Raw genomic sequence first — 13,505 nt, 5'->3', positions numbered from 1 at the left:
AGAAATAAGTGTCTAATTAATAGCTATGTTCTTAGATATGTTAGATATATACATTTATGGTAACATAAATCTCTTGCACACTGAGGATCATATATGACCAAGTTACCCTGTAACTGTAATGACCAGTACACTGTCTCATATTGCCCTGAGATGAAGGCAAAAGGACAAAGCTGAAACATCTTTTCAAAATGAGCGGTAAATATCCCAAGTCAAGTAAGATTTGGCTTACTGACTGTACACTCTGACTTCTTTAAAGACCCGATTGCAGTGTATCTTCTTACAGGATAAAGTTAGAAGCAAAGTAATAGAGAGATGATAAATTCACAAGTACCATGTGCTAGGAAAGCCCTGTAGGGCTCATCCATTGCTCCATCTTCAGCCTCTTGGCTTCTCTGACCCCTTCCTCCCTTTGATACCGATAGTATGAGGCCAGAGGGTAAGGTGGGTCTATTGCTTAGGTGAGAGAACCAAGGAGGAAATGTAACGGATGTAGTAAAAGACCCCCGAATCAAGAAAGTGGTGGAAAGGAAAGGCAGGCAGGCAGGCATTCTAAGAAAACCGTGTCCCTCAACAAAATAGAGGGAGTATTACAGAACCCCAACTTCTGTGCCAATGACGTTGGGCCCCTGACTCAACTCCTCCCAGCCCTTGTCATGTAAGGGATAGCAGAAACTGAGGGAGAGAGAGGAGGGTGAAACGTTGGGTAGAGTGTTGATACCGTTTTCCTTTTCCCCAAAGTTTACAAGTCAGTAAGTGAACAAGAATCCGGACAATCGAGTCTCAGGGAAAAAAAAAGGAAATTGAGAACTGAGAAACAGCTTGTCCTAATGAAAGAGCACAGACCTGGAAGTAGGAGTCTAATCCTGGTCTGCTGTTTGACCTGGGCAAGTCACTTAACTTCTCTGGGCCTCAGTTTCCTCATCTGTCAAATGGAGGTTAAATACCTGTTCTTCCTCCTACTTGGAATGTGAGCCCCATGTGGTATAGGGACTGCGTCCAACCTGATTAACAAGTATCTACTACAGTGCTTTGTACAGTGTTTGGCACAAAGCGCTCAACAAGTACCATAAAAAAAATTGAGCCCCTAAAGGAAGATTGGATTGGAAAATAATAAAGTGACAGGCTCATTCAAAGGAATTATTAGCAGCCCCACATTTAAACTTTATAAATAGCAGGGAATGAACAGCAGCACTTTTCAAGCATCACCTTCATGGAGATTGGCCCATCCATTGAGGAATCGTGGCGCAAAATGAGGGACTTTGTGAAATATAAGCCTCAGATTTCTGAAACACCAGTCAGAAAGCATGATCTAGTTGTCCATTTAAGTTCAGTTTCCTGGAGCACTGCTTTGCTGGTCAGGGAAGTATTTATTGAATTTGTACGGCGGTATGTATCCTCATCACAATCCCATCTCATCAAGCCTGCTCTCCCGCCCAGAAATGCCTGCCTCGGGCCTGCCATTTGCTGCTAGGTGTATGTAGTTTGTCCAAGAAAGGGAAACAAAATGATCTGCCAATGAGTGCCCCAAATGATTTGCATCCAATACTAAGAAGAAACCCTAATGTCATACTGTTTCTGTTATTTCTTGCCAGTGGGAGAAATTGCAGATGACAGCCAGTGAGCGGAGAAAGATCATGTGCTCTGTAACATTCCATATCATTGCTATCACCTGTGTGGTATGGTCCTTATATGTCCTCATAGACCGGACTGCTGAGGAGATTAAGCAGGGACAAACTACTGGTATGTTCACGTGATGATTTGTGTTCTGTTTAGGCTGTAAACTTCAAGATAAAGTTAATGGCTTAGAGAAGATATACTGTGTTTTTAAGATGTCAACTTTGTTCAGATTCCATTTCCCTGCAGCAGTAGACTGTTCAAGAGCATCCTCCCCCTGCAATGCACTCTTCAGCTGTGATCTTGGAGTACTTTAGCGTCAAGTTCTCGGACTCATGAAATCTACTCTGAGAGCAACCTTGCGGACAGTGGGTTAGTCCTCAGTCCTGCAGTGCGGTTAGTTAAGCGGAGTTTTTAGTGAGGGCTTACTGTGCTTTGTCCTGGTGAAGATATAAGATGGTCAGATCAGATACAGTCCCTGTTTCATACAGGGTTCACAGTCGAGCAGGGAATGTGTCTGTTTATTGTTATAGTGTACTCTCCCAAGCGCTTAGAACAGTGCTCTGCACACAGTAAGCGCTCAATAAATGCAATTGAATGAATGAATAAATTCCCATTTTGCAGATCAATCAATCTATCAGTCCCACTCCCTTTTGCACCGCCCTTGCACCTGGATTTCAATCGAATTTGTTGAGCACTTACTGCATGCAAAGCCCTGTACTAAGCGCTTGGGAGAGTGCAATATAACAATAAAAGACACATTCCTTGCCCACAGTGAGCTCACAGTCTAAACGGGGAGACAGACATTTACATAAATAAATAGATAAATAACAGATATATAAGATATATACGTTTGTGCTGTGGGGATAGGAAGGAGATTGTATGAAAGAGCAAGTAAGAGCGGTGCAGAGGGAGTGGGAGAAGAGAAGACGAGGGCTCAGTCGGGAAGGCTTCTTGGAGGATTAGCCTTATTCCATCATTTGAAGCCAGTGGCATCATTTATTCACCCCTCCCTCAGCCCCACAAGACTAAAATGTACACATCTTTATTTATCAATCAATATATGGTATTTATTGAGGCTATGTGCAGAGCACTGCACTAAGCACTTGGGAGAGTACAGTACAACAGAATTAGCAGACACATTCCCTGCCTAAAACATGCTTACAGTCTAGAGTGGGAAACAGACATTAATATAAAAAATAATTTATATATACAATTTAAAGATATGTACATAAGAGCTGTGTGACTTATAGTAATAAGAGACAAACATTAATGTAAGCACTTATGTGCTCTGAGACTTGTATTGATGTCTGTCTCCCCTTCTAGACTGTAATCTCATTGTGGGCATTGCACATTTCCCTCCTCTGTTATATTGTATTTTCCCAAGTGCTTAGTACAGGGCTCTGCACACATTAGGTGCTCAATAAATATGATTGATCAATGTCAGTCCAGTGGTATTGACTGAGCACCTACTCTGTGCAGAACTCTGTACTAAATGCTTGAGAGAATAGAGGAGAGTTGGTAGATATGATCCCTGCCCTCAAGAAGCTTACAATGTAGTTGGGTAGATAGACATTAAAATAAGTTATAGATAGGGGACGATGAGGAAACTGAAGCCCAGAGAGGTCACACAGTAGTTCAGGGAAAAGACTGGGCCTAGAAGCCAGGTTTTCTGACTTCCAGGCTCATGTTTTTCCACTAGGTCTCCCTGCCTCTCTTCTGGAAGCCTAAATGGAAGTACTGGCTCAGTGTTACAATCTGAACGGTATGTTTTCGGTCACTCAGGCAATGATATGTATTGAGTGCTTACCCTGTACAGAGCACTGTCCTAAGCACTTGGGAAAGTACAGTATAACAGAGTTGGTAGACAACGTTCCCTGCCCACAAGTCTAAGCATACAGCATAAATTAAGGTTTTGGGTTTGCCCTATGCCAGGGAAAGCAGCAGGGTCTAAACAGAGAGTCTAGAATGAAGCTGAATTGGTAACTTCAGATGACAGGAAGACTCTTCAGCTCAGTAAACTTAAGAAGTTGAAATTGGCATCTCACTGGCACAGAAACTTCTTTTGCTGGTCGCTGCCTTTGTCACTTCAGGGGCCCCGAGGCCTGTGTCAGATAGCTGACCCTGTGATAGCCCATGCCCAGCCTGCCTTTTCTCCCCTCTCATCTCGTCTGCAGTAGGAGCACAAGATGGAGAGTCAAGATCCCTAACCCGAGTTATATTTCTCTCATTTAATGGGTGCTAAGTTACCCATTGATACCTGCCTTTAATACCTAAACTTACTTGCCAATAGAAGAAAAGCTGGCACTAATTAGAAGTGCAAAATGGCATCAAACTCCCCCATTCACTATTTGTCTTAGACCTAGTTATGTTTCTGCCATTTAATCATCTCTGTTGCTCGGTCTTTGTCTAAACTTGACTGTGTAGAATAAAAAGTGGCAGTAATCAGAACTACAGAATAGCGTCAAACTGTCCTATTCACCATTTGCCCTTTCCCTATTTATGTTTCTGTCATTTAATGGGCTCTAAGTCACTCTCTCCCCTCTCAGGATCGCATGTAGAAAGTTTCTAGTACTCTACTAGTCTCGGCTATGGGAGTGAGAGTGAAGCAGAGACACAACCATTCCATTCCATTCAAGGAGCCAAGTGTGTGGGCTGGGCTGTAGTAGGAGATCAGTAATGCGAGTTAGGATGGGGCGAGCTGATTGAGTGCTTTAAAATTGATGGTATGGAGTTTCTGTTTGAGGCGATGGAGGTTCTTAAGGTGTGGCAAAGCATTGAAAATAGAAAATATCAAAAAAATGATTCAATGATTCATGCAGCAGGGAGAAGTATGGACTGGAGTGGGTAGAATCAAGGGAGATCAGTGAGGAGGCTGAAGCAATAGTCAAGTCAAGATAGGCTAAGTGCTCGGATCAGCATTTGGTAGACGTTTGGATGGAGAAGGGCAGATTTTAGCAGTGTTGTGAAGCTAGAACTGACAAGATTTGGTGAAAGATTGAACATGTGAGTGGAATGAGAGAAATGAGTCTAGGATAGCGCCACGGTTATAGGCTGTTGAGATATGGAGGATAGTGATATTGTCCAAAGTGACGGGAAAGACATAGGACAGAGTTTGGGTGGAAAAATAAGAACTGTTCCTGAAATGTTTAATTTGGTGGGGCATCCGGGGAGAGATGTCCTGAAAGCAGGAGGAAGTGTGAGATTGCAGGGAAGGAGAGAGGTCACGGCTGGAGATGTAGATTTGGGAATCGTCCCCATCCCGGCTAGACTACTGTGTCAGCCTTCTCTCTGATCTCCCTTCCTCCTCTCTCTCCCCGCTTCAGTCTATTCTTCACTCCGCTGCCCGGCTCATCTTCCCACTGAAACGATCTGGGCATGTCACTCCCCTTCTTAAACACCTCCAGTGGTTGCCTATCGACCTCCGCACGAAACAAAAACTTCTCACTCTAGGCTTCAAGGCTCTCCATCACCTTGCCCCCTCCTACCTCTCCTCCCTTCTCTCTTTCTACCGCCCACCTCCTCACCGTTCCTCGGTCTCGCCTATCCCGCCGTTGACCCCCGGGCCACGTCCTCCCGCGGTCCTGGAATGCCCTCCCTCCCCACCTCCGCTAAACTAATTCCCTTCCCCTCTTCAAATCCCTACTTAAAGTTCACCTCCTCCAAGAGGCCTTCTCAGACTGAGCTCCCCTTTTCCTTCTGCTCCCTCTACCCCACCCTTCACCTCTCCGCAGCTAAACCCTCTTCTCCCCCCTTTCCCTCTGCTCCTCCCCCTCTCCTGTCCCATCCCCTCAGCACTGTACTCGTCCACTCAACTGTATATATCTTCATCACCGTATTTATTTTGTTTAATGAGATGTACATCACCCTGGTTCTATTTATTTGCTATTGTTTTAATGAGATGTTCTTCCCCTTGACTCTATTTATTGCCATTGTTCTTGTCTGTCTAATGAATGAATGAAGTGCTTAGTACAGTGCTTTGCACACAGTAAGTGCCCATTAAATACACTTGAATGAATTCCTAGCTTGGGCAGTGGCTAGCAAATGGAAGGCAATTTGCTACAAGTCAAAACTCACCTCTTCTGAGCAGCAGCATCATGGGAAAGAGTTGAAGGCAGAGACTCAGGTTTATTGTGCAGAAGGAGGCAATGATAAACCACTCCCATATTTTTATGAAGAAAACTCTAGGAACACACTACCAGAATGATTGCAGATAGAGGTGGGGCATTCTGGGAGAGATGTGCCCATGGAGTCACTGTGGGTTGGAAATTACTCGACGCCGTTACACGTCACCCTCTGCCTTTATGCCTAAACTTACCTGTCGGTAAAAGACAAGGTGATACTAATAGAAATGCAAAGTAATGAAGCTGTCCCATTCACCATTTATGTGAAATCCAGTTGGCGGAGGAAAAATGTGTCTTTCATCCACAAACATCTGCCCTGTCGGGAGGCTCCAGAGGAGAGAATTTTGGAGGAAAATCTGTCATATTAGCCAAGAACAAACCAAACTTTCCCAGGCAGCAGGGTTGAGCATATGTGAGAATGAGCAGATACAGGCAGAGGGCGGGTCTACCCTGTGCAGAGCACTGTACTAAGGTTTGGGAGAATACAATAGAGTTGGTAGATATGATCTCTGCCCATAAGGAGCTTACATTGTAGTTGGGTAGATAGACATCAAAATAAGTTCCATGTAGGGGAAGATGAGGAAACCGAAGGACTCAGAAGAAGCATTCAGCTCTCCGTTGTGATTCAAATCGAAAGCAATAAGAGGGTTGTCTTTGTTGCGGCAAATCCCACAGGGTTTTTTGAGGTGAAGGAAATCCATGATGTGGATTCCAAAGTTGTGAAGTGGAATTGAGCTGCTCCCCAGTGGTTTTTTAACATTTGTTTTCAAATTTTTCCTCCTTTTTTCTTACTGGTTCTAAACAAAAACTACCTTGTGAAGCGACTCAAACACAGATTAAATTTGAAAGTAAAAATGGATCAAATTGTTTTGATTCCGGCAGGAGGAAAGGATGTACAAAACTGAATTGAACAGACAAAAATTCATTGCCAACCGGATGCAATTTAAGGAGAGAGTGAGCAATGTTGGGCAAGTCATTCCCAGCTCGGCGCCCAGGATGGGAGAAGGAAGTGCTCCCCTTAATAACGGAGTCTCCAGGGGAGGGGGTGGAGCTACCTCCCCCAGCGTGAGGATTGAGGACCAAGATGCCCTCCATCTCCTCTTCCTCCTCCCGCTCCTCCTCCTCGTCATCCACACTGAGTTTGTGTGACAATAGGAAGAGGAATAGCGGCCTTGCTGGAGCTGTAGGGATTTCTGAGAACAAACAGGGTTCCATACATGACAGGAGACCACCCTCAGTTGAGCTTTTAAGGCAAGAAATAATAATAACAATTATGGTATTTAAGCACTTACTGTGTGCCAAGCACTGTACTAAGTGCTGGGGTGGATACAAGCCAGTTGGGTTGGACGCAGCTCCTTTTCTGCATGGGGCTCGTAGTCTCGATCCCCATTTTATGGATGAGGTAACTGAGGCCCAGTGAAGTGAATTGCCCAAGGTCCCACAAAAGAGAAGTGGCAGAGACAGGATTAGAACCCATGACCTTCTGACTCCCAGGCCCGTGCTCTGTCTGCTACACCATGATGCTTCTCAAATGCACCCTAACTCTTTCACCTCTCAAGAGGGAATTGCCAAGAGCCTAAGAGAGAGGGGGTGGGGTCAGGCCTAATAGAAAGAGCACTGGCCTAGAGGTCAGAGGACCTGGGTTCTAATTGTGGCTCTGTCAATTGCCTGCTGTGTGACCTTGGACAAGTCACTTAACTTCTCTGTGCCTCAGTTTCCTCATTGGTGAAATGCGGATTCAATCCCTGTTCTCTCTCCTACTTTAACTGTGAGCCCCATGTAGGACAGGGTCTGTGACTGACCCGATGAACTTGTATCTATCCCAGTGCTTAGGATATGCTTGATGCATAATAAATGCTTAACTACCATAATCCTTATTAATTAATCTTATTATAATGGCACCTTCTGCTGCCCAAGAAGAATCACCTTTCTGCACTGCAAGAGTGAAAAGCCCATTTCGGATGCAATAAGATTCGTGTAGTTTTCAGATCTGTTAGATCAGGCAGCATATCCACTCAGCGGGCTCGATCTGGCACCTGTCTGGCTGTAATAATTCCTACCTCTAATGGCTAACCAGGACTGTTTTCAGAATTTATTTTGTGGGGTGTGATTTCAGACCTCTAGAAGAGAGGCTTAATGGAAAGAGCACGGGCTTGGGAGTCAGAGGACATGAGTTCTAATCCTGGCTCCGCCACTTGTCTGCTGTGTGACTTTGGGCAAGTCACTTCGTTAGTTACCTCATCTGTAAAATTGGGATTAAAATTCTGAGCCCCCGTGGGACAACCTGATTACCTTGTATCTACCCCAGTGCTTAGAACAGTGCTCAGCACATAGTAAGCACTTAACAAATTCCATAATTAGTATTATTGTTATATCTGTTTTACAATGATCAACCCTGGGATTATGCTGAAGTCTCCGGGTCCTATTTTGTCATCATCATCCCTCTACTTTCATTCAATAGTATTTATTGAGCGCTTACTATGTGCAGAGCACTGTACTAAGCGCTTGGGATGAACAAGTCGGCAACAGATAGAGACAGTCCCTGCCGTTTGACGGGCTTACAGTCTAATCGGGGGAGACGGACAGACAAGAACAATGGCACTAAACAGCGTCGAGGGGAAGAACATCTCATAAAAACAATGGCAACTAAATAGAATCAAGGCGATGTACAATTCATTAACAAAATAAATAGGGTAACGAAAATATATACAGTTGAGCGGACGGGTACAGTGCTGTGGGGATGGGAAGGGAGAGGTGGAGGAGCAGAGGGAAAAGGGGAAAATGAGGCTTTAGCTGCGGAGAGGTAAAGGGGGGATGGCAGAGGGAGTAGAGGGGGAAGAGGAGCTCAGTCTGGGAAGGCCTCTTGGAGGAGGTGATTTTTAAGTAAGGTTTTGAAGAGGGAAAGAGAATCAGTTTGGCGGAGGTGAGGAGGGAGGGCGTTCCAGGACCGTGGGAGGACGTGACCCAGGGGTCGACGGCGGGATACGCGAGACCGAGGGACGGTGAGGAGGTGGGCGGCAGAGGAGCGGAGCGTGCAGGGTGGGCGGTAGAAAGAGAGAAGGGAGGAGAGGTAGGAAGGGGCAAGGTGATGGAGAGCCTTGAAGCCTAGAGTGAGGAGTTTTTGTTTGGAGCGGAGGTCGATAGGCAACCACTGGAGTTGTTTAAGAAGGGGAGTGACATGCCCAGATCGTTTCTGCAGGAAGATGAGGAAGATCTACCCCCACCCCCAACTAAACAAATACAAACACACACAAACAAACATATACACACACCCTTTCCCCACCAAAGGAAGCGTAAACGGAGCCTGTGGCCTAGTTTCCAAACCCCTGGGAGACAAACAGGAAGGAGGCTCCACAAACCACAGCTTGGATCTAGCCCTTTCTCATGATCAAGTCAAAAAGCTGAGTCATTCCACCTGGGCTTGAGCTCCCTCCGAATTCATGGACTAGAGGAGGCAGGGATGGGGGAAAAGGGAGAAGAATGGGACCTGCCCTTCCCGAGAGGGCTGAAAGGAAAAGAGGAATTTTGGCAGGCAGCAGATTATCCCAGGAATAGAACCTGGGGATGTTCCTGGAGCCCTAGTACAGTAGTGGTAGATACCAATGTGCCCAGCTTCAATTTGCCCCACACCCCTCCCGTAACTAACTCTCTTCCCCTCTTCAAAGCCCTACTGAGAGTTCTCCTCCTCCAGGGGGTCTTCCCAGACTAATAATAATAATGTTGGTATTTGTTAAGCGCTTACTATATTCAGAGCACTGTTCTAAGCGCTAGGGTAGATACAGGGTAATCAGGTTGTCCCACATGAGGCTCACAGTCTTAATCTCCATTTTACAGATTTTACAGGGACTAAGCCCTCCCTTTCCCTCTGCTCCTCCTCCCTTCCCCATTCCCCCTTCTCCCACACTCTGCTCTACCCCCTTCCCCTCCCCACAGCATATTTATTGGTCTATTTGTTTTATTAATGATGAGCATTTCAGAAAGACAATCCCTGCCCAAATATCTCTTCCCCCAATAGATTGTGAGTTCTGCTTTTGTTGTGTTCTCCCAAGAATTTAGTATAATGCTTTGCATGCAGTGGATGCTTAAATCTTAAATCTCTGTCATTGTAGAGAAGCAGCGTGGCTCAGTGGAAAGAGCCTGGGCTTGGGAGTCAGAGGTCATGAGTTCGAATTCTGGCTCTGCCACTTGTCAGCTGTGTGACTTTGGGCAAGTCACTTAACTTCTCTGTGCCTCAGTTACCTCATCTGTAAAATGGGGATTAACTGTGAGCCTCACGTGGGACAACCCGATTACCCTATACCTACGCCAGCGCTTAGAACAGTGCTCTGCACATAGTAAGCGCTTAACAAATACCAACATTATTATTATTATTATCTATGGTTCTATTTATCTATTTTAATGGTGTGATGCCTGTCTACCTGTTTTGTCTCCCCCTTCTAGACTGTGAGCCCATTGTTGGATAAGGATTGTCTCTATCTGTTGCCGAATTGTACTTTCCAAGTGCTTAGTACAGTGCTCTGCACACAGTAAGCGCTCAATAAATACAATTGAATGAATGAATAAATGAATTTGATGTGATAATTAGTGCCCTGGGAGCTCCAGGATGGCCTTTTGGAAAGTTGCAGCCTAATACTATCGGACGATGATTTAATGACTCCGTTGTCCTTGGCGAAACCACCCTTCCTTCATTATTTCCTTTACTTCTGCTGGGTGGACCCTATGTTGTAATGACAGGATAGCTATTCTGTTAACGTGTTTTTGCTCCTTGAGATCTTTTTGTTCAAACCAACTAAAGTAGCGGGAAGCAAGGAAGAAAGAAGCTACCTTGCTTTAGCCAGCCATTGAAGAGTCCAGTTGGAAAATCCTGAAAGAGATTTAAAATTTGGTAGTGCTCTAGGACTAATTGCAAATGAGCAAAGAACTTTAAAAAAAAAATAATGAACTCATTAAGGAACACTAAAATGAATGACGTCAGGCTTGGCAAAATATGAGAGGAGCCGTGGACTACTTGGCGGTGTTCTCTGGTCCTTGCACAGTCCAGTTTGTGATGAGGGAAAGCAAAATACTTTGAAAATATTCATTTATTCATTCAATCATATTTATTGATTGCTGACTGTGTGCAGAGCACTATTCTAAGCACTTGGAAAGTACAATTCAGCAATAAAGAAAGACAATCCCTGCCCAAATATCTCTTCCCCCAATAGATTGTGAGTTCTGCTTTTGTTGTGTTCTCCCAAGAATTTAGTATAATGCTTTGCATGCAGTGGATGCTTAAATAAAAGTAATTGTTTATTTAAAGACTTTGTAAAAAACCCTTGCGGCTTCACAGCACTTAGGTATCCTTGGTGTCTACTATTTTCCCTGTCCGTAATGTATTTGACTGTCTCCCCTTGTAGTCTGTAAACTCCTTGCGGGCATGGCTCATGTCTCCCGACTTTATTAAAATGTACTCTCCCAAATGCCTAGTCAGTCAGTTGTATTTATTGAGCATTCACTGTGTGCAGAGCAGGGTCCTAAGCCCTCGGGAGAGTACAGCATAACAATAAATGGACACAAATTCTGCCCACAACAAGCTTAGTATGGGAAGTAGCATGGCTTAGTGGATGGAGCATGGGCCTGGGGTTCAGAAGGTCATGGGTTCCACACCCAGCTCTGCCACTTGTCTGCTGAGTGTTCTTGGGCAAGTCACCTAACTTCTCCGTGCCTCAGCTATCTGTAAAATGGGGATTAAGACTGGGAGCCCCATGCGGGAAAGGGACAGCGTCCAACCTAATTTGCTTGAATCCACCCCAGCGCTTAATACAGTGCCTGGAACAGAATGCTTAACAAATACCATAATGATTATTATAGTGCTCCACATACAGTAAGCACTCAATAAGTTCCTTTGAGTAATTGATTGATGGAAAATTGGCCCCAGAGAAGTCACAGAGCGCTTGATCCCTGTTCTTTGTACTGTTCTGTCCCGGTTCATCAGCAACCATCCTCTAGCTGGCTCTGTAATGGGCAGAGTTCCTCCGCTGCAGATGGAGTGGGTGTGGTTCAAGGGAGCTGGGCATTTGAACAAGAATTTGCCTTTTAGCTAGACAGAGCCAAAGTCAGCAGCGGGCGTACAAATCATCTCCAAGCTTCAAAGACATTTGGTTTAGCCTTAAGGGCCTTAGGGGGTGCCTGTTATGAAGTCATTTCAGTCAATAGGTAGCATTTATTGAGCAGTCACTGTAAGGAAGACACTGTACTAAGCATTTGGGAGAGTACAGTACAACAGACATGTCGGTTCCCCCCCAAAGGGAGCTTATAGTCTGGAGGGGAGACAGACTTTCAAATGCATAAGCGTGTAGTACAGTGCTCTGCACATAGTAAGCGCTCAATAAATACTATTGAATGAATTAGGGTTATGTACAAAAGTGCTCAGGGAGGAATGAATATCAGGTGTTCAAAGGGTACAGATCCAAATGCATAGGTTAGTTGACTTTGAGAGCTCACTGTTTGCAGAGTACTGTACTAAGGGCTTGGGAGAGTATAATACAGCAATAAACAGTCACATTCTGTGGCCACAGTGAGCTTAGTTTAAAGGGAGAGACAGACAAAACAAATAAATGATGGCTATGAGCATAAGTGCTGTGGAGCTGGGAGGGGGGATGAATAAAGGGAACAGATCAGGGTGATGCAGAAGGAAGCAGAAGAAAAGGAAATGAGGGCTTAATCAGGGAATCCTCTCCTCTTGGAGGAGATCAGCCATCAATAAGACGTTGAAGATGGGGAGAGTAATTGTCGGATATGCGGAAAGTGATGCAAAAGATAGAGTAATTAAGGGTTTAATGGGGGAAGTCCTCTTGGAGGAGATGTGATTTTAGTAAGGCTTCGGAGTTGGAGGGAATGGTGACCTGACACATTCTTTAGTCTCCTTAGAGTTTCTGTTTGCCAAACGTGAACTGTGAGGCTATCAGCAGTCTTCTGAGTTTCCTTAAACTCTCCGACCTCAGAAAGTAAAGGTTGCGTCACGCTGATCTCTGTGAACAGCAGCTCCCTCTTCAGTTACTTTGGCAGAGGAAATATTGATGTTGTCTTCATTTAGACAGGATAATTATTTGTGGCAGATATCACAAGCAAGAGGTAAATCAATAATAGAAAGCAGAGGATATGGAAGTTCAGGACTGACTGTAGCTGAATTGTAAATCCAAGGGGCAAGAAATGTTGACACTGAATCAGTGATATTTATTGAGCGCTTACTGTAGTAATAATAATGTTGGTATTGTTAAGCGCTTACTATGTGCAGAGCACTGATCTAAGCGCTGGGGTAGATACAGGGTAATCAGGTTGTCCCACTTGAGGCTCACAAGTCTTAATCCCCATTTTACAGATGAGGTAACTGAGGCACAGAGAAGTTAAATGACTTGCCCACAGTCACACAGCTGACAAGTGGCAGAGGCGGGATTCGAACCCATGACCTCTGACTCCCAAGCCCGGGTTCTTTCCACTGATGAGCCACGCTGCTTCCCTACTGTATGCAGAGCACTGTACTCAGTGCCTGGGAGAGCATAGTACAGTGGAGTTAGTGGTCCACATTCCCTGCCCTGCCCTGGGAGCTTGCAGCCTAGAGGAGGAGACAGATGTTCAAATAAAATATCAATGATAATGATAATGGTGGTATTTGTTAAGCACTTATTATGGGCCAAACACCGTTCTAAGCACTAGGATAGATACAAGCAAATGGGGTTGGACACAGTCCCTGTCCCACATGGGGCTCACAGTTTTAATCCCCATTTT

General features: G+C 44.9%; 1 protein-coding gene across 5 annotated transcripts in view; it reads left to right on the top strand.

Annotated features, from left to right (window-relative positions):
- The window catches only part of MARCHF8 (membrane associated ring-CH-type finger 8), a 205,957-nt gene that overhangs the window by 181,312 nt on the left and 11,140 nt on the right, over positions 1–13,505 (top strand). For all 5 annotated transcript variants that reach the window (XM_029060270.2, XM_029060264.2, XM_029060268.1 and 2 more), the window contains one exon: positions 1,593–1,740. In XM_029060270.2, coding sequence (XP_028916103.1) covers positions 1,593–1,740 — 148 coding nt within the window. The remainder of the gene's footprint in view (positions 1–1,592; positions 1,741–13,505) is intronic.

Source organism: Ornithorhynchus anatinus, chromosome 3 (genome assembly GCF_004115215.2).
Source record: "Ornithorhynchus anatinus isolate Pmale09 chromosome 3, mOrnAna1.pri.v4, whole genome shotgun sequence".
Taxonomy (NCBI): domain Eukaryota; kingdom Metazoa; phylum Chordata; class Mammalia; order Monotremata; family Ornithorhynchidae; genus Ornithorhynchus; species Ornithorhynchus anatinus.
Note: the sequence above shows the minus strand (reverse complement) of the source record. Positions and strands in the feature narration are given on the sequence as shown.